Source organism: Perkinsus marinus, assembly GCF_000006405.1.
Source record: "Perkinsus marinus ATCC 50983 genomic scaffold scf_1104296969090, whole genome shotgun sequence".
NCBI lineage: Eukaryota > Perkinsozoa > Perkinsida > Perkinsidae > Perkinsus > Perkinsus marinus.
Window position 1 is genome coordinate 419935 of NW_003202922.1, and position 25917 is coordinate 445851.

At 49.8% G+C, this 25917-nt stretch overlaps 14 protein-coding genes and 1 non-coding gene across 15 annotated transcripts; 9 read left to right on the forward strand and 6 right to left on the reverse strand.

Moving 5' to 3' along the window:
• Positions 1-703: 703 nt before the first annotated feature.
• Pmar_PMAR002964 (methylase, putative) lies at positions 704-1585 on the reverse strand (the record flags this gene model as incomplete). The annotated part of the gene is made up of 6 exons (XM_002768130.1): positions 704-829; positions 878-988; positions 1038-1149; positions 1195-1267; positions 1319-1439; positions 1490-1585. 6 exons carry the CDS (start codon positions 1583-1585, stop codon positions 704-706), a joined length of 639 nt encoding a protein of 212 aa, XP_002768176.1.
• A 244-nt stretch (positions 1586-1829) lies between these two features.
• Positions 1830-2995, reverse strand: Pmar_PMAR002965 (SERPIN1 protein precursor, putative; the record flags this gene model as incomplete). The annotated part of the gene is made up of 2 exons (XM_002768131.1): positions 1830-2776; positions 2845-2995. 2 exons carry the CDS (start codon positions 2993-2995, stop codon positions 1830-1832), a joined length of 1098 nt encoding a protein of 365 aa, XP_002768177.1.
• Positions 2996-3896: 901 nt separating this feature from the next.
• Pmar_PMAR002966 (hypothetical protein) lies at positions 3897-4058 on the forward strand (the record flags this gene model as incomplete). The annotated part of the gene is made up of 1 exon (XM_002768132.1): positions 3897-4058. A coding segment is annotated over one exon (162 nt), but the record flags the coding sequence as incomplete, so codon positions are not given.
• Positions 4059-4069: 11 nt separating this feature from the next.
• Positions 4070-4879, forward strand: Pmar_PMAR002967 (HIRA-interacting protein, putative; the record flags this gene model as incomplete). The annotated part of the gene is made up of 5 exons (XM_002768133.1): positions 4070-4126; positions 4176-4313; positions 4362-4466; positions 4598-4679; positions 4728-4879. The coding sequence occupies 5 exons, from the start codon at positions 4070-4072 to the stop codon at positions 4877-4879; spliced, it is 534 nt and encodes a 177-aa protein (XP_002768179.1).
• Positions 4880-5000: 121 nt separating this feature from the next.
• Pmar_PMAR002968 (HIRA-interacting protein, putative) lies at positions 5001-6454 on the forward strand. Its single transcript, XM_002768134.1, has 5 exons — positions 5001-5309; positions 5612-5749; positions 5801-5905; positions 5955-6036; positions 6083-6454. Exons 1-5 carry the CDS (start codon positions 5019-5021, stop codon positions 6220-6222), a joined length of 756 nt encoding a protein of 251 aa, XP_002768180.1. The 5' UTR covers positions 5001-5018; the 3' UTR covers positions 6223-6454.
• Positions 6455-6537: 83 nt separating this feature from the next.
• Positions 6538-8087, forward strand: Pmar_PMAR002969 (conserved hypothetical protein; the record flags this gene model as incomplete). The annotated part of the gene is made up of 9 exons (XM_002768135.1): positions 6538-6706; positions 6844-6980; positions 7025-7123; positions 7173-7294; positions 7343-7436; positions 7484-7619; positions 7674-7735; positions 7900-7985; positions 8035-8087. 9 exons carry the CDS (start codon positions 6538-6540, stop codon positions 8078-8080), a joined length of 951 nt encoding a protein of 316 aa, XP_002768181.1. The 3' UTR covers positions 8081-8087.
• Positions 8088-8918: 831 nt separating this feature from the next.
• Positions 8919-11057, forward strand: Pmar_PMAR002970 (hypothetical protein; the record flags this gene model as incomplete). Its single annotated transcript, XM_002768136.1, has 7 exons — positions 8919-9026; positions 9082-9181; positions 9398-9744; positions 9789-9941; positions 9988-10103; positions 10234-10371; positions 10802-11057. The coding sequence occupies 7 exons, from the start codon at positions 8919-8921 to the stop codon at positions 11055-11057; spliced, it is 1218 nt and encodes a 405-aa protein (XP_002768182.1).
• A 391-nt stretch (positions 11058-11448) lies between these two features.
• On the forward strand, positions 11449-11816 carry Pmar_PMAR002971 (hypothetical protein; the record flags this gene model as incomplete). Its single annotated transcript, XM_002768137.1, has 3 exons — positions 11449-11495; positions 11550-11622; positions 11670-11816. 3 exons carry the CDS (start codon positions 11449-11451, stop codon positions 11814-11816), a joined length of 267 nt encoding a protein of 88 aa, XP_002768183.1.
• Positions 11817-12129: 313 nt separating this feature from the next.
• Positions 12130-13361, forward strand: Pmar_PMAR002972 (hypothetical protein; the record flags this gene model as incomplete). Its single annotated transcript, XM_002768138.1, has 6 exons — positions 12130-12224; positions 12303-12520; positions 12574-12669; positions 12728-12838; positions 12886-12985; positions 13042-13361. Coding segments are annotated over 6 exons (630 nt in total), but the record flags the coding sequence as incomplete, so codon positions are not given.
• A 62-nt stretch (positions 13362-13423) lies between these two features.
• Positions 13424-14726, forward strand: Pmar_PMAR002973 (arv1, putative). The gene is made up of 7 exons (XM_002768139.1): positions 13424-13552; positions 13604-13712; positions 13800-13912; positions 13958-14044; positions 14102-14207; positions 14421-14577; positions 14627-14726. Exons 1-6 carry the CDS (start codon positions 13446-13448, stop codon positions 14436-14438), a joined length of 540 nt encoding a protein of 179 aa, XP_002768185.1. The 5' UTR covers positions 13424-13445; the 3' UTR covers positions 14439-14577; positions 14627-14726.
• A 1599-nt stretch (positions 14727-16325) lies between these two features.
• Positions 16326-16909, reverse strand: Pmar_PMAR002974 (hypothetical protein; the record flags this gene model as incomplete). The annotated part of the gene is made up of 4 exons (XM_002768140.1): positions 16326-16396; positions 16448-16537; positions 16585-16707; positions 16753-16909. Coding segments are annotated over 4 exons (439 nt in total), but the record flags the coding sequence as incomplete, so codon positions are not given.
• An 831-nt stretch (positions 16910-17740) lies between these two features.
• Positions 17741-19150, reverse strand: Pmar_PMAR002975 (Exosome complex exonuclease RRP43, putative). Its single transcript, XM_002768141.1, has 7 exons — positions 18983-19150; positions 18701-18775; positions 18569-18634; positions 18443-18523; positions 18220-18393; positions 17931-18116; positions 17741-17884 (listed from the first exon to the last, which is right to left on the reverse strand). Exons 1-7 carry the CDS (start codon positions 19139-19141, stop codon positions 17750-17752), a joined length of 876 nt encoding a protein of 291 aa, XP_002768187.1. The 5' UTR covers positions 19142-19150; the 3' UTR covers positions 17741-17749.
• Positions 19151-19326: 176 nt separating this feature from the next.
• Positions 19327-21713, forward strand: Pmar_PMAR002976 (hypothetical protein; the record flags this gene model as incomplete). The annotated part of the gene is made up of 14 exons (XM_002768142.1): positions 19327-19400; positions 19550-19672; positions 19719-19822; positions 19884-20004; positions 20069-20189; positions 20261-20370; positions 20404-20461; positions 20565-20622; positions 20672-20748; positions 20803-20867; positions 21093-21211; positions 21260-21356; positions 21492-21566; positions 21623-21713. The coding sequence occupies 14 exons, from the start codon at positions 19327-19329 to the stop codon at positions 21711-21713; spliced, it is 1293 nt and encodes a 430-aa protein (XP_002768188.1).
• Positions 21714-22415: 702 nt separating this feature from the next.
• Positions 22416-22488, reverse strand: Pmar_PMAR002977. Its single transcript has one exon. It is a non-coding gene; the product is annotated as a tRNA-Thr (tRNA).
• A 757-nt stretch (positions 22489-23245) lies between these two features.
• On the reverse strand, positions 23246-25610 carry Pmar_PMAR002978 (hypothetical protein; the record flags this gene model as incomplete). Its single annotated transcript, XM_002768143.1, has 12 exons — positions 23246-23376; positions 23424-23568; positions 23616-23732; positions 23783-23937; positions 23986-24122; positions 24177-24352; positions 24436-24596; positions 24643-24767; positions 24821-24962; positions 25012-25155; positions 25208-25389; positions 25451-25610. 12 exons carry the CDS (start codon positions 25608-25610, stop codon positions 23317-23319), a joined length of 1704 nt encoding a protein of 567 aa, XP_002768189.1. The 3' UTR covers positions 23246-23316.
• Between the last annotated feature and the right edge of the window lie 307 nt (positions 25611-25917).

The following is a 25917-nucleotide window of genomic DNA, read 5'->3' on the forward strand; positions in this document are numbered from 1 at the left end:
TCTCCCACACACCAGTGAGTGGCTCAGCATTTCGAAGGGAGGCGATGCCTTCTAAGATTGAATACTTTGAAGAGACTTCTGTCTCCACACTCATGTCCAGCCATCTCAACCGATTGCAATCAGGCCAGCACGGTGTATGAGAATCCCACTCGAAATCGCTCGTTTCCGATGAGGACGTTGTCCAACGTTGATCGATGTCGTCCCACCTACTGCTAGCCATCAAACAAAAGCTACACCAGTCTACCGAATCGTCTCATTCATTGAGGAGTAACGCAACGCTGACATACATCTCCTGCGGCTTATGAATGGTAATGCCTTGGGCAGGATTCACAGCAGCTCGCCGAAGAACGAATTAGTCACCATTATAGCCATCACTCCACCTCGTTTGGCTTGTCGTTGTCCTGACAGAAATCACAGAGTGGTACTAAAGCCCAGTGCAATAGCATTAGAAGAGGCGCTGATACTCAATCAGACCGAACGTATCCAGTTGTCACTGCTTCGAGTAAGCGACGAGGAAAGAGTAGTCCACCACAAGAGATGCAACTCAAATTGTCATAGTTATAGTATATGCCCCTCGGATGTTAACACATGCAAATGTCTCACAACGTTGCTGAGCTATCTAGACGACACTGCTGCGAGACCACGATCAACGGCCAATCATAGCTATGGCAATTCCCAGGCGAAAATGGGGATAGAGAGGTCCTCAGTAACGACTGCACAAATGCTCGTGTGCTACCTTAATGCAAACATATATATAGTGGACATTATCCTTCTCGTCACCACCAATAGCCGAAGTCATACCCATCATGGGCTTGGCAACAGTGTGAACCTGAAATTAACCATTGCCATCCAACCGGAACGACGATAAAAGCGATACCTTGACAGACCACTGAAAGTCCGGTTTCTGCAAGTAGCTAAGACGGTAGCTCTGCTGACCATGAGATATGCATATGTAGACACCTTTAGATGGATTCAGAACCCGAGAAATCTACACAGGATGCTGATAGTCGTCGACTCAACAATCACTTCCAGCTGACCTCGCTCAGCATCTTCTGTGCATTCTGGCTGGATCCTTCACCACACAGCAAGGAATCAAGTGTTCCCTTATCGATGACGACATCAAACATGCCATCAGGAAACTCAAGTGCCCTGCGCAGCAGATCGAAGGTTCGACACCCACACGCGGTGTTTTACCTGCAGTCGGCCTGCTGGTAAACCATACCAGGCTTATCCTGATATCGCTCTTCCATCTGCTTTATAACGACATCTGAGAACAATTAAGCACCCTAGTGAAGAAGATTAACTTCATAAGATATACCAGAAATGTCCACATTCACTATATTCTGATATCCTTCTTCGTACATCTCCTCACTCAGCTTCGAGCTACCAGCACCAACGTTGAGGATCTTATCACCAGGCTTCGTATACTCTTGAACGACCTGGAAATTCAACAGTCACGTCATATCACTACAACGAAGATTTCTCTCACATCTTTGAGGCCTGCCCAACGCTGGTACCAGTCGAACGGCTCGGGGTCACGAGTGTAGCGCTCATTCCAGTACTCAGAGCGACCGTACTGAGCCATTGGGAACGAATAGGCTAACAACGAACAACTCCCATTGTGACACTGGAACTCAAGGAAGGGTGTTCAAGCTTATATGAACGCTCAAATAGTCAGTTGTAACACTATACTCAGAGTCGGTAATCATTACCGGTATTCAGAGACCTTGTGATGGTCACAATAGATCCTCCCCCATACACCGTCGCAGTCACAGTGCAGCGAGAGCTCTACAGGAGGGAACCTCACATCACATATGCCACGTTGAACCTCAATGACACTTCTCGTCATCGGCACTGGATGGATCGTTGATGCGACTGAAGAATGCTATACGCCCGGTGGGGTTGTGCTTAACAATGAAGAAAAACGATCTGTTGACTACCATCTCGAACGAATTCGGCGGTGGCATCACGAAGGCACGGTTCATGACCATAGCTGTAGCTGCGGAGCCTTCAGTTCCCTCCTCATTCACCTTAAGAACAGCCTTGTGGAAGACGTTGCTGATTTGCAAGGGACCATCAGACATGCCAGAATAGTCACCCGACAGCTGCAGACCTCCTTCCGCTAGGACGCCGGTCAGGTCCTCCACACCATACTCGGCTTCGAATTTGGGCATCATCAGCACGCCGGGCGTCCGTTTCATTCCAGACAGCCACGACTCATAGGAACTCACGTCGAGGACAAGACGCTTGTTTGCTGTACTAGGCAATACAATAATAGCCGAGTACTCAGGGTGAGTGTAGGGGATAGACACGACCTGGACATCACCATCAGAGTAATAGTCAAAGATCTTCATGCCTCCTTTCTTGTCCTTGCTCTCGGCCACCATCATTGGAACCAACTTCGACCCACCTCCCGGCAGCTCAAATTTCATAGGTCTAGTTAGCTGAGGGTTAAATTTGGCCAGCCAAGAATCCTTGAAGTAGGCCGCATTGACTAATACAGCGCCGTCAGGCGAGGGATCCTCGTCCAGAATGTGACCGATGAGATGCTTGGTATTATTATCAACCCAGCGGTTGATCTCAGCTGCAGTAGGCACTTCACGGTGTGCGCTTGAACCGGGCAAACGAGTTTCAACTGCTTTCAAGTAGTCGTCACGAAGCACCTCCGACCAGACAGAGTTGGCCAACAACATAGCGTCGGAATTGTAGTCGACGCCGAGGAGATCATCTACCGAGCTAACGCCAGTAAGCTTGCAGATGCCATCCGCAGTGGAGCCTAAGGTAAAGCTTCATATAACAAGGAACGGATGGTAGGCTACTTGTGGTAGCTGCTAGTAAGCTTACCTTTTGCACCTAGTGCTGACATGGCCAGAGTTTGGTACACTGATAGGGGGCTGATGACGATGTTGGAATTATCTTCGTCCGACTGCAATAGCTTGCCAATGAGGAAGAACGCCAGTAGATCCATCGAGCTATTAGTTAAAAATTGTGACATTATCCTGAAACAAATAGCATGCTCAAATTGAAGAGCGTCGTTCAACACTCTAATGGTATCATCACAGGCACAAAGCATACCCAAGTTAGGCTAGTGCCTTGTCTCATACATCATACGTTGTGCTCAGTCACAGTTAACTAGATGACGTTACCTCACTTCCATCGAAACCGAAGAACACGAAGACCTTTTAAACATCTGGCTCGTTCTTGAAACCATCGTTTCCAGCCCAGTGTGCGAGGAGGTACGAATCCGAAACGGAAAGATCGTATCAGTCTTTCTCTCAACCACTGGCATAGGTGCCCCAAAAGCACGCCGAATTCATTTCCCTAAGGGCACGTGATGGAAGTTTTTTGACGAAATTGACGGTTGAAAATTACAAGTTGAAATTCCGATAAACTCGAATTTCTCGTCGATTTCGAGGGCGAATGAGAGAAGTCACCCGCGCCAAGAAATCTTTTTTCGTTTTCTAGCGGAGCGATGCTGCCACATGGCGGCGGTGGGTACACAGCGGATTTACAGTTTCATGATGGTACATTGTTCGATGACTCGCTGAGTCGGAGCTAGCAAGGGGACCCAAAGTTTCCCATGTGCTCCACACCAGTAGGAAGAGCCATGTTAGTCAGCGCCGGCGACCGTGACCAATGACCAATTATCAACAACGAACTCTGTGTCACACGTGTGGTTGGAGATGGCTGCGACGGTGGGGAAGCCGAAGGAGCTCAATTAACAGGAGTCAGGCAAGTTCGATACGGCCCTGCAAGTCTTCCATAGCGAGATCTCTATAGGTGCTTGTAGAGCACCTCTCTTCCCACGGTGTGAACCCTAACGTTACCAACACTAGAGGGGAGACAGGGGGATCGGTGACCATTCCGGTTTAGTTTTGTTTTTACTGCACATTTCCATGCTCTCTACAACTGGATTCACGGGTCGAGCCATACCAGGGGCTTTGACTGCTGCTACCCGGGCACTGCAAGCGAGGTTCATCGCTGTCTCCGCTGAGGCCACACCTAACCCCTCTGCAATGATATTCACTTTGGAGGGTGGGAAACCAGTTCTCGGAAAGGTGCGAAAAGCATGTCCTTCGAGAGGAGCCAGTGTGGCGGTTCTCCACTGGCTGCCAGTTTATTCAGGGTGAATGGTTGAAGCCGTAGCTGTCAAGGAAGGAATGATCCCTCTCCAGATTCATGGAGTGGACAAGGTCCTATTGGCCGCTCGTCATGCTACTGTAACCAAGTCACCTGAGACTGACTGGGAGATGTTACAGCCTAATGTGGAATTGGTCATGTCTCAGTTCTTCGAGATTCCCAATGTTAAGCCGGTAAGAATCAACTTAGCGGTTTTATTCAGTTGAATCACTCACCTTCAGGTTTCTCCCGAAGCTATAGAATACACGCCAGAAGGCCAGGATCAGCATAATGATGAAGTCGTGAAGAGCATCCATGAGATACTCGAGCAGCGGATCAAACCATTCGTAATATGGGCTTCGGTCTAGGAGTTTGTGAACATAGGGATGGTGCCCTTCCTCATGTCGAAGGGATGTACGGAAGTCTCTTGTGGGGAATTTCCTTTCTTCCTACACATTGACGTTGGTATCGTCATCAGGTGGAGCGAGATGGAGGTGATGTAGAGTTCGTTTCCTTCGATGCGGATAGCGGAGAACTTGAAATTCGGCTCGTCGGTTCATGTGAGGCTCTTGGTCAGTAAGTTTTCATCGATACCGCTCCGCTGTCAGGTTCGGGTTGCCCTAAATCTAGTGTGACATTGAAATTCGGTATTCAACGAATGGTGTGCCATTACATCCCGGAGGTGAAGAATGTGACCAATATTGAGGAGTCTGCAGAAGGTGTTGACGCAGAAGAGGGGACTGCCGAGCCTCAGGCCTAGTACAGCCTCTCACCTTAAAGGTTATCATTGCACTTGCTGTTCTATATGTCATCGATTCATCACTTGATTCTCGAGAGTTGACCAGAGGCTTGCGTTTGGTGTGATCGAGGCTTTCTTGAACAGTACTTGTTCCTTCCTTATGATAACACTGACAACCTCGGGGATATCAAGTCCATTGAGCCGAGTTATAGCGTCACACGCACCCACTTCGCCGTCGCTGTCTTATGAATGCAACACGTCTACTGAAGACGAGGCCTCTCCTGTTTCTGAAGTGGCAGTGAAGGTCTCATCTGCTGCATCAACAGACTCCAATGTGATGATATTCTGGCTGAACAACGATAAGAAGATCCTTCCTAGCGGGGCTAAGGGAATGACTTTCGACAGCAAAGAAGGTTCATCCCAATCACCACTGGCTTTGAGCCTATTCAAGGTAGTACCGGCATGAGAGGGGGAAGACGCATCGATCTCTCACTTTTAGCTTTCGGGAGGATATCCTTTAGAGTGGGAGTAAATGTAGCTCCACAAATTCACATTTCTAGATTCGCCCCACACAATTTTTACGATGTTTTTGTAAATTTCGTGAAGTTTCAATTTCATATGATGACTGATTTCTGAAATTCTCTCTGTGATTTTATCGGTGGCTTCATGATCGGTTCACCACGCCCTACATGTTATTGTGGCAGTAGTAGTTGCTTTTGACTGTCAGTGTGAGCTGTCCATTGTTGTCCTCAGATTGAAGGTGTCGAAAGAGTGGTTCTCACCCACCACAATGTGGCAGTGTCCAAAGTCTCCTCAATTGACTGGTGCTTTGTCAAGCCCAAGGTGGAGTCGGTCCTTTCTAATTTCTTCGCAGTACCTGGTCTCCAATCGGTATGGACCTTATTGGGTCTCTCCCTATGTCCTATACGCTGGTCGAATTAGGTTTATCGATCTGCCTTGCAATTCGAGACGGAGGTAGAAGAAGCTGAGAAGGCTAAACTGATGGAGCGCATCGCTGAGGTGCTGGACGATCGAATTAGGCCAGTGGTAGTAGTAGGGAGGGTGCTCCGGTGTTTGCTGACTATTGCTTCGTCAGCTTCAAGATGATGGTGGCGATGTTGATGTAGCTGACTTTGACGAGGAAACCGGAGTGCTGAGCGTCCGACTGAAGGGGGCCTGTAAGAGAGCTATCGACTCTTGTTGTGATCGTTACTGATCTTCTAGGTGCTGGGTGTCCGATGTCGAGCGTTACTCTGCGCTTCAGAATAGAGAATATGCTTGTACAGAGCGTCCCTGAAGTGAAGAAGGTCATCAACATTGCTTCTACCGATGTTAGTCAGAACCCTAAAGAGATGGAATTTTGAAGCACGTGGTTGCAGTTCTAAAATTGAACTCTTCCGACAGTGGCACCGGTCATTATTGTAGTCATTTCCTTGATATAGTCTCATTAGCACTTCACTGGCCCGACTTAGCTTTTTCGGCATGTGGGTCAATCAGCTCGTGTTAGTTCTCTGCGTAGACCGGTGCAGAGCTCGATAGTACTCAGCACATTGACAACTGTATAATAATGAGTTCACGCTTGCCTTTCCAGGGCGAGTAAGATGACGAATTTTTCTTGAGTTTTTTACCAAATACCAACTCAATGGTGTCTATTCTTTTCTGCAGTTGACTACCTCAATATGGGTGCTTCCGAGGAAACTCCATCTTCCACTGCAATGCAGCCACTGTCTAGATTGGAAGGTTACCGCGTCTTGTATGTTCCTCTGTCGAAGGGCTCTCCCCTTACGCGCCAACTCATGGTCAAGCGTAACGATCAAGCGGCTGATCCTGCGGAATGGCCCAACGAGAGTAAGCTCAGGAGAGGGCCGGTCGCAGATCTAGCAGTGTGAGCTGGGAAATGTTCTGCGTAACGCTAATTTCGCTACCCTCTATAGTGTTCTGCTCTCCGTAATTTTCTTGGTGGTGTCCACATTTCGTCCCCTAAGGAACCCTTTTCGTCGCCCATTTGGACTACTGGGTCACCGAGAAGGCATTGACACGGCTATTCGAGGTCTTTGGAGACGTTGAGAGAGTTCGGATAAAGAAGGCTGTGAAACCGGCCCAGACTAGTGCCGATAAGGCGGTAGTACCTGCCCATCGCTGTCTGCCCATATCGGTCGCTCTTAGGACGGTATAGTGAGGGACTTAGTCTTTGGCCATGTGCTGTTCGTATCGGAGGAATCCATGACCAATGTTTTGGAGAGCCCTAGCGCTTCTATGGAACTGGTGAGCTGTTCACATGATCTTCTATTGTGAAGTTGTCGAGTTGTGGTAGGTTCACCGAGGGTTGTGCCTTCCCCTAGCTAAGAGTGTGCTGAAGACAGCGGAGAAAAGTGCGTTGCCCGCTTCCAGTCAAGTGTCCACTACTAAGACTACTATACTCGGCACTCCAGTTGTGTAGGGTATAGGACGCGATGCTCTAGTATTACACAGACTCCAATCAAGGTACTGTGATCCCCTCACTCTACAGCGACATGTTGATGTTGCCATGGCTGAGCACGAGGACGAGGAGGCTGCCGAGAAACGTAGGCAGCAAGAGGTAACACCCTGTCTGTTTGGTCTGACTCTTCTATGTTCCTATTGCAGCCCGAAGTCGACGAGGACGGCTTCACGGTGGTTCGTGGTACTGGTGTCACCCGCTCTGCAGATGGCCTTGCGGTTAAGGGCTACAGAGTCCCAACTGCAGCAACAACAGCCGTGGACTACGGCGAGCTTTTCGGAGGTGCTGCGTCCCTTCCCTTAGGATCTATTGATCCCCGATTTCATATGTGCTCAGGTATCGGGCATGGAGTGAGTCAGCAGCGAAAACTGGAGAAGAAGAGGGCGAAGAAAATGCAGGTGAGTTTGAGAATCACGAACTGGAGTAGTTATTTATCGCGGACAAGATTTGGTTTGATTTTCTATGCGAAATATTTCTGCGAGATGTTGGGAGTATTACACTGTGTCTTGGACGCAAGTCTCAGTGGAGAAGGAAGGGTTCGGTACATTTTGGCCGTTGCCAGGTAATGGACTTCTATCGGTTCCAGCACAGAGAGAGGAAGAGAGCCGAGTTCATAGAGGAACAGAAGCGGAACACTCAGGATCAGGAGTAATAGTATCCACGGCCGCATGGACCAGAAGGCACCGATCGTTTTCAGGACCGTCTCTGCGATGAAAAAGAGACGTCTCTTTGAGATTAAATGATTCCGTACCATCACATTTCCTGTCGAACTGGGCAGTAACGTTTCATTCCCACCTGTGCGAAACGCGTCGAGTTCATCGGGTGGCGCTGACATTGGCGGTGCCACCATCAGCCGTCAACAGATCATCGCTACTACAGATGTCCAGTATGAAGATCGAGCCTTTGATTTGGCGGGGAATCTTCCATGATCAGCTTGGTACGCACCCGCAACACTCCCGAGAAGCTGTCATCAGGCTGGCATGGGAAGGACCAGTGCATTAACCTAGAAGGGACGAACAACTGCATATCATTCCGACAGACACCAGTGGTGTCACACCACGATAGACCCTTTCCTATTGTAAACTTTGCCTTAATGCGTTTCCAGTGTGAGCCATGATCTACTTGCAGGGTTAACGGGAAAATCCTGTCCCATCCACTGACGAACGCGGCGCTGTTATAGCAGGAAATGTTCCAGAACCGTACAGAACTCAGGGTCCTCATCGGATTCCAGGATTCTCGCTAACTCTGGTGAAACTACCACTGCTAGCTGTTTGAGGCACCGCGGGCTCCGTCACTCTTCCGCCTCGAGTAGTTCACAGTTGTTCTTCCCTCTTCTCTAGCAATTGCTCGATAGGCATAGGCTTGTGAGTTTCCAGATGAGCCCGAATATGAACCAACTCACCATGCATATCGCCTCCCCTCGAAACAGAAGTATGATAGTTGATTGGTTCCATCGAGACTTCGACAGTTTCACTCCTACGCGAGAAACTGAATTTCGTGGCGCGTGACGCTTTTCGGCCCCCACCAGAACGACTTCGAGGAATCGGCCAAGACTATCGCTGCAGTTGTATCATATTGTAAATGGCATATTCCCAGTCTGGGTACTCCAACTTCCAGTCCCGGATCGAGGGCTACGGCAACACAGCCTATGATGGGCAAGATGAGTCCCTTCAAAGTCGTGCTTCTGCGGTAGTACGGCATCATCATCATCCTACTGAGCATCATCACTGCTAGAAATCTTCAGGCTGGTTCCAAATTGGCTTCCGAGGTCGGGGCTACAGTCTCTGCATTCCAGGATGGCAGTATGTATAGCACTATCAGGGAGCAGGCTGGAGAGGCTGCAAGTAGTGTTGGGGAGTGGGGATAATTTAAAATTGATAAACTTAGTCAAGTTTGTACTGAGCTCAGTGCTACTGTGTAATGCAGTGTGTCGCCGTTGAGTGAAAGGCATGAATACACGGTCATTATAGGGTACAGCGACTCACTATAGGATCTGAAGGCTGAATAGTCCCGTATAATCTTGATGAACTCGTATGTCACTCTATTGAGACTTTCCTTAGGTGTGATATCTCAAGCCGCCTGGGGAGTGGCCGAGTGGTTCCGTCCTTCTACGACGTCCAACGGTTACTCTACTCCTGGCAATGCTTATGTCAATAACAACGTCCCTTCGTACAGTACTCCCACCGCACCACCGCAATCAGCATACCCTGGCTATGGCAACAGCTCTGGCTACAGTGCTCAACCTTCTAGGAAGCCTTGGGGAAATAACGCTACCCCATCGGTCACTCCCGCACGGTCGAGCGGTCCGCCTGTCCCGGTCCAACCGGTAGCCGAGGCCAGCTCGACGGCCCGTGGGGTCTCTGGGGCTTTGCCCAAAGGAAAATACGAAGCCCAGTTGGTGAAGCAGGTGGTCGGAAGGGGGTTTACAAGTTGTCTGAGACTCTGCATCAGGTCACTGCTCCTGGGGGCACTCGGGTGAAACCATCCGAAGCTGTTTTGCGTGAGTTCTACCACAAAGTAAGGAATTTGGACTTGGCAGTTGTGGGCAAAGAGCTTGCCAAAACCATGAACGCAACGGGAGCAACGTGGCAGCACCGATTGAGAGTAAATACGCACTGCCGCCTTAGTAAGTTGCCAGGGTTCGTCTTAGGTCCTCTATGTCGTAGACGGGCTTTGGGCGCAAGGCTTGGAGGAGCCTGTGGAGGCAGTTAAGGAAGAGTGTGCCATTACGGCGTTGGCCGAGTTGGCTGTGGATCCCCATACAAGGTAGGAAGTGTCCGGAGGTCTTTTTGTCTATCAACTCGGAATCGTCGTCGTTGAATATAATGATAAGAATTAGATTAGAAAATGATGAAGTACGTGGTATGTCTTCTGTGTTGATTTGGTGTTGGTGTAGGGCTAAGGCCGTACCGATCCTCAAGGAGTGGGGTATGGACGTGGACGGGCTTGCAACGTCTGCTGGAGTCAAGTCAAGAGGCGATGTGACAGCGTCTGCCACCGGGGATCTTCTGGACTTGGGCGAGTCCGGCAAACCGTAGTAGGGGTCCTGGTCATAAAGCATAGGTTTTGAGAAGTGTAATGGTGGCGGCTCAGCTAAGGATGCCCTCTTGTTACTTCTCGGATGAGATTGCCCATATGAGGGCTATTGCTTTCGACTCCAATGTGGTCGGAATGGAGACTCTGGGGATTCAATGTCTCAATAGTGCGATTTATAGGGAGTGGCTTAATCATAATGCTGGGAGGTGGAGTGAAGCGGCGCGTTAGTCTATGGTCTTACTGCTCGAGGAAGCATTCTCGAGCTTGGAATATACAAAACGAGTGGTACAGAAAATAACATATCGCATTTCCTATCAGTCTGTACTTGTCTTGAACGTCACTACGTTGTAGAGGTTGAGTATCTGCCTAGTAGCTGCTCGCCACGGATGCCGCGTGTCGGTTGGGTTACCAGGTGGTGTTCATCTCAGGTCATGGCCAGTCGGGAATGGACTGCCTCCGAGCACCGTTTCGCCCACTGCAGTTGAAGCACCTCTGATCGGCTCGACTCCAGCCCAGTCAGTGATTAGTACCGCGCCCAGCAGTCGTCAAGCCAGCCCAGCTAACAGTCGAGGGAAGGCTTCGGCCTTCAGTTTCGTCAATAAAGCACCTCCCAGTGCGGCCAAGGTTGCATCAAACACCAGTGACGAGCCCGCCTCTACTACTGCGAATCTCCTCGATTTGTGATGCACCCTCATCTCACCCACATTCAGTTGTATAGCACTGTAGTTTCTTTCCGAGCACTCGTTTTGTGTTACTCAGTGGGGTCACGACAATTGCTCCTAGTTGTGACGGATTATTGTCCCTTATATATAGTGACATCCGATTGAGCGTCAGTGTTGGTCCTGCGATGTCTTGTGGTCATCTATCCCATGCTAAACCCTCGGCGACTGCATTTGCTATGCTACCGGGAGGAATTAATATAGATGTTTTTAAAGACTCTCATGGCAAGGATGTGTCTCCAGTGCGTAGGAAAGCAGTAGTGTAGATCTACTTGAAGTGGAGGGTCTTGTTTTTGAGGGGCCTCAGTAGTACGCCTTGTTAGTACTCGTTAGAAGGCAGTGCCCAGTTAGGAAAGATGGCGGCTGAAATGTTCAAACAGCCTGGAAGTCCGTCAGCTGCCGAGTGAGCCAGCGCTGCTGGTGTCTTACGCTACTCGCTTTGGCTGATGATTATCAGTTTGACCAAGGCGTCTTACGATGAGCAGCTGGCCGCCAAGGACATTGAGAGGGTCGGCCAGGTCGGCCCTGGGGTACGGCTACTCCATCAGTAATGGTGGAGGATGCTTCCTATGTTCAGTGCAAGGAAGACTTTGCAGCGCCTTGTCCCAAGGGCTGGTCCTTGCTCAGCAACGACACTATCGGCCCGGTTTGCATCCCTCCGAGTAACTATCATGGTTATTGCAACAAGCCTCAACCCTGGCCGACTTATCCAGAGGCACTGTGATCAGGCTCATCTCGTTGAGTATGTCAATTGACTCTCTTTAGAGCCGTAAGGCGAGTGACGCTGTGGGTTGTAGAGTGAAGTACCCCTGCATAGGAGAGGCACACGAAGTGAAGTGGGTCAGCAAGGGTAAGACTAGAAATAGCGATAGCTCAGGGAGTTCCCACAACAGCAGACGCCGCCCATGTTACTGAACTTGTTGCAATTGAAAGGTGATTTTATGTGAAGCATTTGTGAGGAGTAGAGTTGAGTGTCCTTATATGGGAATGGTGTTCTGAAGTCCCAGCAGTTGTCCTTCTCCCTCCGTAATGGTGACCGCTGCTCATGAAACAGATGCTTATCACCGCTACTCAGTGATGCGTGTCGGGGCATTGAGAGCCCTCTGTAAGGAAAAGGGCTTACCTTCTGACGGTGAGGGAGGGGCTCCTATCGGACCTGGTTCGTATCTTTCACCGGGCAACCTCTGGATTCACACTGTGAGTGTCTCAGGTCGCAAAGAAGATCTCGTGAACCGTCTTTGTAACAATTGCAGCACCGCCTATTCTGGTCTAATTAATGCAAGAGTAGCATCATCATCAACCACTGGAAGTTCTCCCGGGTCGACGACTTCAAAGTCTCCTACTGATGTCACTATCACTGAAGGAGTTCCCTCAGAGGAGGGTATTACTACTCCTCATGCGCCTCCATCGGCAGCGTCATCAGGGGAAGTAAGCTGCCCTCCTACTGCGTGTTCGCCAGGAAAAGCGCCGTTGATCGCCAGGGCGATGGGAGCTCGAATAACAGCCGCCTGACTACTACTGAGCTCCATGAACTAGCAAGTATTGCCGATGAGATAAGGCACATAAGGAAGCAAACGGTGAGTTTTCCTTCTTCCAACTATTAGGTGGCTTCAATGTTCGTTGTTGTTGTTGAAGGAATTCAGTCTCCTGCGCGTAGCTGGGCTAATCACGGACTATCCCTCGGCATCGACACGCCTTGCTCCTGACACTCGCTATGGTGCAGCGCAGAAGGCGACACCTTATGGAGTAAACAGTCCGGGCTCTTCCCTCGAGTTATCAATGCGTTTTCCTAGTTTCCGGTCGCAGCTCCTACTTCTAGAGCTACCGTATCGCTGCATCACTCTCAGCAGCAGCACGAGCAGTATTGGTCGTACGAACGACAACTAAGCCTAGGTAAGAACCACCAATTGTTGATTGGCGAGGTATCATTGCTCTGCATATAATGTCAGGATCTCACTGATGTGCTACTAGCCACAAGAAGTCTCGGCACTGGTGTGAAGAACCTCATAATAATGTCATTATCATCCTTCTGTTGTCCCACTCATTCCCTATCTCATTCTTTCCTTTTTGTCTGTCTCATCGTATTCTCATTGAAGTGAAGTTATGTGAGCTATACCAGCAGCTGTGTGGCTATTGCTGCTCACATTAGCTGGTATTCGCAGCTAGCAGAACACAGAATCGCCCTCAAGAATTCGTTCACGCGTTACTATAGTCCGGGCAAGCCTCTTTTCGACGGAGTATGCTTGTGATGTGTTCCGCGCCGGCGAAGCTGTGTTCTCTATTCTTCGGTTTCATAACATTGAGTGGAGTTGGTGTTCTCAGCCATTGACGCAAGCCTTGATCGCTCATTTCGATGATATGTGTAGAGTGCGGACAAGTGGTGAAAAGCCTCTTCCGAGAGTATTCGCGTGGCAATATCCGCCTCACTCATTGCCAGAACTGTGGCGCTATAGCTGATAAGTAAACTGAATATTAATGCAGCAGTCTGCTCCCATGGATGTTGTCTGATAGATATATCGAGTTAGAGATACAACTGGTGTTCGTCGACCTGATACTGCACAGGAGTCAGGCTTATCGGCACATACTTTTTAACCGGGGGACTATTCGGGTTCACAAGGAGGTAACCGGATAGAAAAGTCAACCGAATTCTCGCGGAGCCTTTCGCTCGACATCGCTAGCATCATCAGCTGTTATTTCATGTTCTTAGGTATACAAGTTTCTCACGGTTATGTTTGCCTTGGACTCGTTCGATCAGTGGTTCCTCTGCGGTCGAAGTAAAGAGGCCGATTATCTTGAGAGTCATCCCGTCGGTTCTGAAAGGTAGAGTAGCGTTGCAGAGTGTGTATCAGTGAGACCGCCATCAAGGTATCCTTGGGAGGAGTTTGCAAGGTGGCTCCAACCTCACGAGCATCAATGGATGTTACTCATAGAAGCAGTTATGGAAACCGTTGTGTGCGTATACGCCTAAACAGCATGAGCTTGCGAGCAAAGACTGTTCCCCTTTCCCAGGTATCTGGCAGTCATCTGTTGGTTAACCAGACTCTACGTCACGCTCCTGCAGGATAGGAAGATCCCCGACCCGTCGAAGCCTTCGCAATATGACATTATGGAATTGGTATGCAATCCCTCTTGCTTGTCAGCATGACTCGGATATCAGTCCCCGCGAACTCGTGCCCAATCCCTCCGCACACCCTTACCTTCCTGGGGAACCTCGTGGATGCAATTTCGTTTCCTGATCTCCGCTGTTGTGATATCTTGCTTCGGGAAACTCGGTAGGGAGTTCTTGCTATAGAGACACAGCGAGGATGCAATGAATCCCAATACACAGGTATTCTACTGTGGATGATATGGGATGCCAGCCGCTTGATCCGAAAGGCCATATCAGTGTTCACCCTAACTTCGAATATAGTTGCTGTGCGAGTCTTCTTACGTTGCGATAGTTACACACCACCTGTCACCATTGTCGGGCTAGCGTTCGTTGCGAGGTAAGCTGCTACTTGCTGGAGCTCGATTGGTATGATCTCTTTTCTTCAGGGCACTCTTCAGATGTGCCATGTCTACTCTGGAGCCCACATTGGAGTTTAGTATCATATAGTACGTTTGTGCACTGTGAACATTGATTTTTCCTCTTTGGAAGTCTCTACCTGCTCTTGTGTTCCAAGTCTTGGTTGGTTTATCCGGATTCCCTTCGAGCAGAGAAAAAAGAGATGTTCAATATCTCGTGTTAATCTGGCAAGAACTCGTGGAAAATCACCTGATGTCATTGTGTGAACATCCCACATCAATGACGTTAGCACCAAGCGATAAGAAGTTGGCGAGCCACAGACTCTAGAGTTACTCAAAATAGGCTTAGCATCCCGTACGAAAGGCGTAGGTTAACCGATATTGATATTAACAGTCGGTCGATGCTAGATCGGAAGACAAGAGGCCTCAGCAGGGTACTTTGCATTAAAGTTGCCAATAACACTATCGGCTTTATCCGTACACTCTAGTGAGAGTACGATTTCCCTTCGCCAGAACGGCACCCCAACCGAGGAGACCGCGGTCAGCGGGCGAAGTCAACGGCTGACCCTTTCTTAGGATTAGTTCGGGTTTCGGACTCACCCTGAAGGTGCTGCTCCTTGTGGAGCACAGACACTGGATTCGAGGGAGGGTCATCATCGCGTGATGTGAAAGAAGTGTGGTATGGGCGTGCGTGCGGCCGTTTCATGCCGAGAATGACATAGATAATTATTTGGACCAACTGTGGTATTGGTGAGGACAAACGAAAAGGTCGAATAACTCTTGGTATGCAGGGCGTGTTTGCTTCCTCATATATTTCTACGCCCACGATGTCTGGGCAGTTTTTCCTGCAGTTGCACATACAGACATCGCCGAGACGGCAACGGTGCAGATTATAGCACGAACTAGCTGAAGACCGCATTGGCCCGCTCACAGCCCATTGTACCGATGGATTTCTCAACCGGGAGGTCGAGTGCACTATATATTCTCCGTGACCCCATAACCCGTAGTGTCCTTGGCCTCATGATATCCGTCCACGATATTCAACGCAATCCCTATTGGAGTACAAGTTACTAGTATCCTAAAGGTGAGTCTCAAGTTGTTGAGAGCAAGCCTCTCGTCCATCGGCTTGTCACAGAACGGGCCCGTATTGTCTCTGGTGATCACATAGCACTCGAGTGATGAGCTTACACTTCTCCAACTTCCCTACTACGAAAACCCAAGACATCCCTTGGCAAATGAAAACAGTAACAGTATGGACTATACAAGTTTCGCAACGATTAGTGATTCTATATCGACTGCCGGTAGCTGGTGTAACGAGTATCATCCGATGCTTGACCGTCAGCGAACCAATGGATAATGTATCTGTCAGGACCGATCGAGCAGATTCGATTGCAGACCAAGGTGTCTCACTATCGCACGTTATCCGAAAAAGTTATAATCAGTAACATAGGACGGAGGGCCGTATCTTGGGTAGTGATTATTATTAGTATTATTGAAGCTACCCTTGCCACGGCCTTTCCCATAGCCTTTATGCGGAGTCCAATATTCTATCAACGATTGATTCGCTACGAGCAAGCACGTTACTGATGCCTACTGGAACGCCGACCGCCATGAGTAGGAGGACCTTGACGCTGCTGTTGATGCTGTGGTTGTGCCTTGGCGACTGCTATGGGTCTAGCGTAGGCATCAAAACCAGGAGGCTGCACAATTAGAGGCTGGCCAAGACTGCTGAGCGCCCCTGCTGAACTACTCCGTGAGCGACCTAGCGCTCGTGATTGCGATGTAGTAGATTCTAAATACCTGAGCCACAGACGTCCATATCGTTACTGCGCGTTCACGAAGGGAAACTACACTAGAAGAGCGTTCTCACTGAGCAAAGGTAACGCAGCGAGAATCTCATCCCCAACAGGGTCCACGGCTGTCACGGGGCGACTCGGGAACCTACAGCCCAAGTCCTTAATACCGTCACAAAGGCAACTCTATCTCACGCTCGGGTCGCGGAGTCCCGCATTCTACAGCACGTTACATAAGCATGTTGCAGTTTTGAATTTATGATGGCGTTCCGAAATCCAGGGAACTGCCGAGTGGTGTCAGCCGTCTTCTTATAGTACCTTGAGCCATATTGAACACCCTTGCCTTGTTCCGCCTCTTACTACTTCTTCGTAATTTTCCTAAAACCTGCTATATTAACTTCGCAATATGCCATTAAGTCATTCAGGGCTGGTATGGCATTATTCATTTTCGCTATTAAATCAGAAACCGCAGGGGAAGGAGTGTCGATCGATGCCGAGGACAGTATCCCAACGATCGTATCTACTCACACGCCGTCACCGACATGCTAGGTGCTCCCCAACTTACCCCGACTCGGTCGGCCCTTCCCTCCAGAAGACGACGCCCCTCCAGGTCTCACACCATTCACAGTGGGGGTCGAAACAGGCCCCGCGTCCAGCAACTCAGTCCTTGCTCGGTCCAGCTGCCCCGGGGTATAAATCAATCCCAGCAAAATCGAGGACTAACAAAAGACTATTCGTGGAATATAGTGCCGTTGAACTCACCAACTGTGCTTCTGCTAGCAGCGACTCTAGTGCAGTCAATCTAGTTGCTATCAACCCTACAACGTTAGTAAGATCGGACTGGAGTAGTCGGGTGAAGTCTGCCACGGCAGGGTTCTGTCGCAGATGACTACCAAATCGTAATATGAGGATTCAAGGCCTACTGTATCGCCATCGAAAGCCCCGGCCTTCGACGCCTCTTCTATAGACAATTTAATCAATCGTTTGAGCGGCTTATAGGAGACGTACCTGAACGGCTACTCTCAGTAAAAAACTGACGACAGTCCGCGACGATCCATGCACAAGAAGTTGATATTTTGTGTAAGATCAGCGTGGCTTCTGCGAGGCCAGCACTACAGGATTTACATCGACATTGCATCGCTATGCGAATTTGACCGAAAGTGTGCATGTGTGACGATATGAAAGGCTCGCCCTCCCGCACTACGGATGAGATGAAGACGTTGCATGTAAAGCAAGAGTCTTGCCGAAGCGCATCGGAAGCTTATAAACTGACAAAACGAGTCTATTGCAAAGTACCGTGGCCGCATCCCAGAGGAAGTGCATGTGAGGAACACTGCTCAGCAATTCAGTAGAAACGACGTTAATCCTTCTTCTCAACAGTAGCGCCCCGGATCTTGAGTGCCATATGAACAGCATCATCCTCCAAGAAAGTGGGAGGAATGTCGGCATCGCCGTCGAATGAAGGGAGATAGGACAGCACGGTTGGTGATGGACCCTGAGCGAACACCAATTGAACCGCCACTTGCATCCCCCTCCCCGACCTTTCTCGTGCCCTTTACATAAGTCACCACTATTATAACTGCTCCGCCGCATGCCTGCTCCTCTGAAGCAGTAGGATCCGGCAGTAGCCACGTCTTGTCATCGGATAATAATGCCAAAGTGGTCGAGCCAGGAATCGAACCCATGACCACACCATGTGCTTGAGTCAGCTCTCTTCCCATGGGTGCCTGCGCGAGACCAAACATGCCATATATCAGAGCGATTACGCGACTTCGTCGGATGAGCATATCTCAGAGCTCCTAACTCTCGTTCCCAGTTCCCCTTGCGTACCGTTGTAATAGACGCAATATTGACATCAGCGGCTCTGTCACTGAGAGCTTCTCCAGCGAAGAGTGCAGGTAGTTGGACACTCTGCAAGGCCTCAACAGCCGCCCGCATACACACATCCATCAGGGATCCGTCCACAGATAGGACCGTTATGACCAAGTGAAGTTGCCATACCACCTAAACGCCAACATGCGATCCTTCCGAGGTGCCCCCCCCACACTACTACCTGCCCTTCTACAACACACAGCTGGCTGGGGTCGAACACTTCTGGTCCCATTTGGAGAATGGACCCGACTTTAGTTGCAACCTATATTCAGCAACGATGATCCCCACTGTTAGGTCACCCCACTACCCAAGACGACACCTGCTGTGCTTGCCTTCGAGACTGGTCTGCTGCCGGTGGGAGATCCACTGAGACCTAATGTGGCTATTCCCAAGTTGCAGGGAACATGCCCTATACAAGGGCCTCATCACAAGTGCCTACCGTAAGACGGCCCTGCCTAGGCATTGATGATAGCGGCTCTCCTAATAACGGGTGGACTACGCAGGTGGCACAGTTCTGAGGAGGAACCAACTAGTGCAGTGTTTTGAGCTAACCATAGCAGTATCGGTTATAGGATATTTATTTATTATGAAATGCTAAGAATGAGGATAGAAAATCCATTTTTTTATCAGAGAACGATAATATTGATTATTCTCCCACGCAAGTTCGCAACCCCCTTCTAAAAAACAAAGTTGCAAAAGGGTTATCTGCCACACCTACTACCTCGCCGATCCGGACTGTCGACTTCCCCTCACTGGACGTCGCCGAGATCTTTCGACTCGAGAACGGCGGATCGGCCCTTCCATCAGGGCGGACACCAGCGTTGAGGTGCTTGAGTAGAAATCCGCGAGGATCTGTCGCCTCTAACAGGGCCGCGTTCATATATAACACTAGCTGCGAATGGTTGTGAGGGTTGGCTCGAATAGGAGCATGCTACACTCAAGTTCGGTTGGCGAATGTGCCCATCGAAATCCTAGATCACCATACAATTATTTCATCAGAGCTCTGAAATTGTCGTTCTGCCGGTTTTGTCCTACATTGACGCTCTATTTAAGGTGCTACTCGCGATGGCCACGAAGAACACGGAGTTGTGCCTAATAATCGATCAGAATGGCGCGCGCAAGTCGAACGGCGCAGGATGGTAAAATTGTGCCCATAGTCGCTGCGTTGCCCTCTCTCAGTCTACTCACGATAGCAGCAGCGATGAGTTATCCAATAGTGGATTCCTTCAGTGTTCCAGCGTAAGGCAACAAGGCTGGGCCCAATTCTTGCCTAAGGCGGTTCACTCAGGGTTGGTCACCAAAGGGACAGTCTCAAACCCACACGTCCATCGTATTCCTTTGGGCTCGGCACGAGAGGCGCTCGAGAGAAGCTGTTCATTTCTAAGGAGCACGAGAAACTCATGCCCCCGAGGTATGACCAGAATTCCACCATAGGGGTTTGCCTGTGATCTCCCTAGGTGCTCCCCAGGGCCTGTGTATCGTGTAGAGAGCCAGATTGAGGACCACAGTTATACCTTCAGTACAGCCGCACAACGACCCTCTCAGAAGAAGCGTTATCCAGGTATGCTATCCAAGGCGCACGATGCCTCCTGTTTTAGCCACATAGTGTACTGCTCTCTTAGATTCTTCAGTCGATTTGACTAACGCCTTGGTAGACTCCCAACCCCTCAAATATCCGACGGTTAAAGGAACCATCTTCGGTACAGACCCCAAAGGGCATATCAAGAATGCTACTATATTGAAGTACGTTCGAGATCACAGAAATATCTTTATGTAGGTAGGATTCTCTTATGGGCTCACTGTTCAGGAATCATGCTTCTGCTTTCTATGGGAGGATATCTCCTGGACCCACGGCCTATAGCCCTGATGACAAGCAGACTAGTCGGACACCACGGGCCCCTCGCGCTATACTAGGGTCCAAAACTAAGGTGCGAGTCTATAATGCCGCATATTACTGGGGAATAGGATGGTCTTTGGGAGGAGTTTCCTACTCTTACAGATACTGGCTTCAGAGTGCCAAACGCCAGCAGTAGTAGGCCCTGGAACATACCCTTCGCCGACGAGCATGGGAACACAGCATCTCAGTCAGAAGTGGGATCGGGCACATCGGTAGCGGTTGTGTGGTAGAATCAATAACCTCAGACGCAACCTATCATCATACACCTTCAGTAAGGCTCGGAGGGCTGGAGAACGCAGTAAGGTGAGCCCAAAGGGGCTAGCTATGGTGGAAGGCTGTGATTGTATCGGGATGACTTCATGATAAAACAGTAGTGGCCTAGCATGGTAGTACTTGTCGTTCTCAGAAAAGCTCTGTTGATACCATGGACAGAGTAGATTCCACAAGCCGGGGTGCCATCAGCAGTAAGGGAAGGTTAACAACCCACACGATGGACAGAGCATCTGCATTCAGGTATCGGTGAGCAGCACGATTCGCGTATTGCGACTGCGCCCAAGTTCGGCTTTGGTACGGCTACTCGGGATCACAAGGTGAGGGGAGGGGTATCGCCTGGTTACAGCCAGGGACCTGTCGTTCTCGTTCAGGCGAAGACATTCCTAGTCCGAATCCCGGGTGACACTGGACCATCGGATAGTTGGGCCAAACCAAGGTGAGTGATCAGTACATGCCAATGCATTCCTGTGTGATGGCACTGTTTTGGACCTAGGTGTCACCATCCGACATTGCCACGGTCAAAAGCGATTGTTGATTGGCATTAAGCCGGAGCCTCGTTACATGTTGTTCCTGCATAGTATTAGGGCGTGTGAATCATCGATGTTCAAGTTGCCTTTCGGAGTCGCGTTGGTTAATAAAGACCGTCAGTGCTGTGGCACAGTGTGGGTTGTTGGACCTCCCACCCTAACCAGAGGAGATTCATGGCAGCAAGGGCTACTACTCCCAATCCCTTGCTCAACGATGACAACTATGATATAGAATTGCCACCCGCGATAAAGGGTACAGCCAAGCCATCTCCTACACGGTTCACTTTGATGTCATTATCAGGCAAAGTGAAAATACTGCGCATCTGCATGGGAATCTGTGCCTTCATGATGCTCGCATGTAAACATCTCAGCTCGAGTGCATTTTCGGAGTTCCTCACGTAGGCTCGGTTGGTCGGCTCTATACACGGCAAGTGTGGGCAGGAATAGTTCTTTGTATACTGGGAAGCTATGCAGCTTATCTAGCCGGGCCAGAGTAGTCTATTGCTTCGTCCGGGGTGAATTTATCTTCTCAGGTGCAAAATGCATATATCCCATTGTGCTATGTATGCCGTTTTTGCCGGTCTCAACGCATTTTTCGATTTCATCGAGTGAGGCCTCCTACTGGCATCAATGTGGTTTACTACCGGTGAGTTGTTTACCGCAGGTTACTCCTCCGGGCAATTGGCACAGACCGTAAGCCTTCTAGGCTTTTCGCCACAGGCGTTGAAGTGGGTCAAGGGCTCTCCAGCGGTTAAGATGCTCGTCTTGGGACCATAAAACTTGCCTCAGAGCGTCACTGTCGAGACCCACGATGGCAGAACGATAGAATATTCAGCATTCTTCTACAATCTGACCTCAATAGTTCTCATCCTATCAGTAGTCTTCATGGGAATCAGCTTCGTTACTGCGGTGGGTTGGCGTGATGTGATCAAGTACAATTGCAGATGTCGCCGTAGGTCTTGGCATACCGAGTTCAGAGCGACTACTTCTTTGAGCAATTCGTGCCGACATATGCGGTATCAGTAGAGCACAGAGTATCCCAGAGACTTAGTGTGGCGTCGCGTAGCGGAATGGACGACTATGGCGCCGTTGGCCACGACGGCCGTCGAGAGACCTTCAGAGCGTTCAGCGGTAGGATGTTGATGGTTTGTCGGTGCTAGCGGGTATGAATTGATACTCCCTATTCGATCTCTCCATCTCTGTGTGTGGTCCACCTCAGCCCTACTCTACGCGCACTTCTCACCTCTAGAAAGGTTCCGATAGCATATTCAATTTAGGTTCTAGTCATCGATTGAAGGACGATAGCGATTGAATTCGTGACGTCTATAATTGCGATAATACCGATGTCACGTGCGACAAGACGGTTATTGTGTTGGAAGTACAATAAATGTCCTCGATCGGGACAGACTTGAGGTTGCCTCAACACTGCCGCGGAGCTAAGAATGAGTCGTAAAAGAAGCCTTCTGCCGGAGTTGAACCGACGACCTCCCGCTTACTAAGCGGGTGCTCTACCAACTAAGCTAAGAAGGCTGGTAAAACAATAATCTTTCATGGCAATCACGAAACGTTAGCCACTTGACGTTAATCGTTTAATCGACATCCTTCATCGACGGGATTTCTTACTGAAAACCGCTCATTCTCATCAAAGTCTCGTCCTTCCTGTGAACGCTGCTCAGCACCAGAAACTGTTACACATTGGGTTACAATGATCATAATTGAGTTATATCACGGTGAGGAGGCCCGCCCGGTCACTGACCCTAGATTTCGCTAGCTTTCTCAGCTTCGCAACCTCTGCAGACTAGCCAGCACCCTTCATGGACCTGACTCTTTGAAATTTGGTGAATAAGCTGGTGGATATCAAGCACGATGTGAAGTAGTTTCCAAGATTCAGCATCCATGGCCATCGTTCCAAGAGATTACATTCTCAGAAATACGTAGAGATTGCGTAGAGACTACGAACGTACATTCATGGATTCACGAGTATTCTCTGAGAGTACTTCCTCAGCGCCTTACGAATTGGAATCCCAGTCTGTCCGCATGGGGCTCGCGTCTACGATTTTTTTAAGACGTTCATCTCCGACTTCTACCTCCACAAGCCGTTATAAGAACCGCCGAAACATCTTCCCAATGAATCTTCCCAATTCAATATCTTCCGAATCTTTCCGATAAGACCGAGGGTCTTATCCCAGAAAATCCCCCGAAGCCCAGGATACCCCTATAGCCTTGGAACTCACGAACACAAATAGCGGTTTTTCCGGTACGTGGATAGAAACCAACTTATATCACTGGAACTAGATTGAACAGCAGTAGCCCTACACGCGGCTTTACTTTTCCGAATCTCACAAATGCTTTCGACTCTTAATGGCGGCACGGACTGTAGGACAGATCGAAAGTACGGAACCGTACGAAACGATTCTCCTAAGATGGAAAACATGGTACACGTTCAACACCAAGGAATAACTCACCATAGGCGTGAGAGGAGTCTCAAGGTCCTTGAAATCTTCTGTACCACGGACAGTGCTGTTGTAGACGAAGTCCTGGCTGACAGGGCTGGACAGATCGTCCATGGGATGGGCCACTCCAAGGAGATCCCAGACCTTAGCGAGACGCCTGAGAGGAAGAATAATTGAAAATTCCAGAGAGACTGAAGGGCTTACAACTGAGGAGGAGCTTGCGTGCGAGTATAATTGATGTAAGCATCCTTGGGGAGGTCCTTCATCTCAGCGACACGACGACGGAGCTCGACAAAGGGAGTAGAATAAGGCACAAACTCCCTGAACGAGAAAGGATACGACCATAGACGTCACAAGCTCAGCACGAGTACCTCGTGGGTGGGTAGGGCCAGCCCTTGCCAGGTGGAGTGATCCAGAATTCGCTAGAGATGTTGTACTCATGGAGGAACCTCTTAGTCTCGCCGGTGAAGAGCTGACCAAGGTCTACCTGTGCCCACTCGACGCTTGGAATGTTGGTGCTGTGAATCTGTGAAGAGGAAGATGCGATCGAAGGGCGACGACTGAGACGGCTTACCGTCACGTAGTCCCTCTGGTAGCCGAGGAAATCAAAATCATCACCAAAGACGAAGGAGTTGGGCTGACCACCTTCAGTGCGGAGGTTTGAGAACATCGCCAAGGCGGGGTAGTTGCGGATCCCGAGATAGGGGCATGCTGAGGAAGGCACAAATTGGAACGGGAAAACAGCCACAAGGAATTCAACCCTACCAGCAAGGCAGCAGATGAAGATCCATGGGAGGCTGCCGAGGAGACTGCGCTTAGCGTAGACCCTCTTGACGGGGACATCACTCTTGGGTGCGGGCCAGAAGGTAACGCAGAGAAGATAGACGCAAGAACACAGACTCCACACGGCAGCGAATGACCACAGGCCGTAGGGGGGATACCTAAGCAACCACACCGAGAATAGAATTCCATTTTCAACACTGGAGAAGAGACAAGAGTGGTCAGCACATGAAGATGGGCTTACTCGAATGGCCTAGCTCCGTTCAAATCGGAAGCCATCAGCTGAGGCCAAGCGCTCACGAATGAGAAGAAGATGCCGAGGAAGCCGCCCCAACGGAGAACAGGTTGCGCATTCAACCAGTTGAGAACCTTGTTGGCAACAAGAGCCGCTTGCTCGGGGAGCACCTGAGGAGATCGTCAACTAAGCCGATAGAGATCCAGGTGAACTTACGAAAGTGTACATGGGAGCCATGGCCATGGTGAACGGATAGACGCTCATAGGAGATACAGTCTCAGCGAGAACGCAGTGGAAGAGGGCACCCCAGAAGCACACGAAGCGAAGCCAAAAGTAAGTGCCTACGAGGAGCATCAGTAAGACGAGCAACTGATGCCTGCACAGGAGGACTTACCCTTGGCAGCCGCGAGGAGGAGAGCGATGGGAAGGCCTATCTCAATGATGACGGCGAGATGAGGCATGAAGTCCCAAGGGGCCCAAGAAGGAACCCAGAACTTGAACAAGGGAAGATCGACGAACCCGCCGAACATGAGAATCTGAGGAGAACAATGATGAGCCGCCGACGGCGGGGATCACCCGACGTACACAGCAGCTATACTCGTGGCTGGCCCAGCCACCGTTCATCTTATCGATTCCAGTAACAAAGTAGAGGGCGATTATCATAGCACGCATAGCCCACGTGGCTCTGTTCACCCACTCTGAACGATCGTTCTTGTATGTGAGGAACACCTAAGGGGAAGGCATTCTCCTCATGCTAACGGCACGACATGAAAAAACTTACGCATGATCCGAGGGCGATGTCGGCGAAAATGTGGTTACTGTAGTGACCAGTGATGAAGATGACGACAAAGCCGACCAAAAGGGAAGTCATCGTCACATAACGGCAGCGTGGCTTGACTAGAGCGAGGAAGTCGACAACAGCCAGAGAAACTAGAGGTATGGCGTTTTCTACAGTGCGCGAACCTGATTTAAGAAAACAATACTTTGTGAAGCACCCCGCGATCAGTTGGTTGGCGGTACTCACTCTTGAATATGAAGAAAAGCTTGACACATTGGAGTAACATGAGTTGCGACCAGAAGAATGTAAAGACCGAAATGGCGTCCATGGGTGGCGGAACGGCCTCAGAGGCCTTCTTCTCCCTGATCGTCTGGTCTCTCTTAGTTGATGTCGCCGCGCGAGACATTTCTTAACTCAACTGCGATATCACCATTGCCCTTACCATCCCTCAGACATATCCCGATAAGCGATATAGATAATTTCCAGCACTCCCCGTCTCCCGCGATGCGTCGGAAACTGTGTGGCAGTTGTCCCTCCGCTTGTCGGCTATAGCGACTAACGCGTGGTTAAGCTCGACACAAAAAAGTGTCCTCTTTTGATCACATAAAATTGCGCCACTTACAGCACTGCTCTTCATCAATTCCACAATGCTATCACGTCTGTAAACACTTCTACCTCTATGAAAAAAAGGGAAAATCTATGCGTTTGCGTGC